At 59.2% G+C, this 1297-nt stretch overlaps 1 protein-coding gene across 1 annotated transcript in view; it reads right to left on the reverse strand.

Annotated features, from left to right (window-relative positions):
- Positions 1–1227, reverse strand: part of LOC144678167 (telomerase protein component 1-like) — a 21378-nt gene extending 20151 nt beyond the window's left edge. The window contains exon 1 of the mRNA XM_078538049.1: positions 1135–1227. Coding sequence (XP_078394175.1) covers positions 1135–1227 — 93 coding nt within the window. The remainder of the gene's footprint in view (positions 1–1134) is intronic.
- Between the last annotated feature and the right edge of the window lie 70 nt (positions 1228–1297).

Here is a 1297-nt window from a genome sequence, read left to right on the forward strand (position 1 = left end):
GGTAGGAAGGTCCCCGTGAGCGATGGCGACACTGGGGACTCTTTGACCCTCCGGCACGGCGGAGGCGCGCGACGCAACTCCTCCGGGCCTAGCCGGGCAGGCTTCGTCACAAACCGGGCCTCGATCGGTCAGCTGGAGGGCGGGGTGGGAGGCGGGGGGGGGTGTGTACATTTAACCACACTGCCGGCGAGGGCAGCAAGATTTCGTTCGAACGCAGATGGGGTTTCACCGCAATCGACAGCGGCTTCACGGTCGGACTTTTAAATCTGTCATCGGGTTCAACGATTCTTAATTTAATTTTATTGAATTATTTATTGCGGTGGCGCACAGTCGGCGGCGAGTTGCCCCGCGGGGAGGGTTCAGAGCACTTGACTCCGGACCCCTTGGGGTCCCTCGTGGGCGAGGGAGGTCCTCCCCCACTGGTGACCACCAAACCCACCGCCCTCACCCCACCCCTCCACCCACACCAACCCCACCGCTTGCCTTAGGCTGGCGAATCAGTACCTCGAAGGGCCCGATGGCTTTCTGGCCAGGCCACTGAAGACCCGCGCGCTCAGGCAGGCCGCACACCGGAACCCGCAAAACAAAATGCCGACCACGAGATTGCGATTCCGCAACCGGGGAGCACTTGCTGATCAACCCCGAGCGCGCCGATAGCGACCCGAACAAAATTTAAGGTCGCCAAGTTGGGATCCTAATGCGGCTCATTTAGGCTTGCTTTTGTGGCGGGGGGGGGGGTGGGGTGGGCGACATACGTCCATCCGCAGGGACGCGGGGGCTCTGCAAACAGAAAGGAAATTGTTCAAGACTTGCGGCTTCTCTGAACTGCCCGGGAGCTTGGGCAGCTTGGAGTCCCCCACCCCCCGCACCCCCGTGGCTTTCTCCCTTGGCGACGCCTCGGCCAATCAGAGTCAACTTGGCAGCCAATCAGCACCCTTCTCCCCTGTGCTGTAAATTGCGGTGGTGGTTTGAAATTTGGCATTCTTGTGTTTGTCCTGACCAGTGCAGGAGGGAAATGGCAACGTGTGTCTCTCTCTCTCTCTTTGCAGGGACAGTAATGAAGACTGGGATTGCAGAACAAACTGCAGCCTTCGCCGAGTTGCTCCGGTGCCAGCTACAAAACCGGCAGCTCACCTTGCCTGTGCCGTTCGCATCCCCCGAATTGATACTTTTTAAAATTTTGCTGCTGGGCTGCGTTGTAAACTTGACGGAACCTAAGCAGGGCATTGTCGGGCATCCCTCTGGGGGTTGGCACGTGCTGCAGGTACGAGGTAAGCACGGAAATCAAGTGTCCAGT

This window comes from Cetorhinus maximus, unplaced genomic scaffold, assembly GCF_964194155.1.
Source record: "Cetorhinus maximus unplaced genomic scaffold, sCetMax3.hap1.1 HAP1_SCAFFOLD_3720, whole genome shotgun sequence".
NCBI classification, from domain to species: domain Eukaryota; kingdom Metazoa; phylum Chordata; class Chondrichthyes; order Lamniformes; family Cetorhinidae; genus Cetorhinus; species Cetorhinus maximus.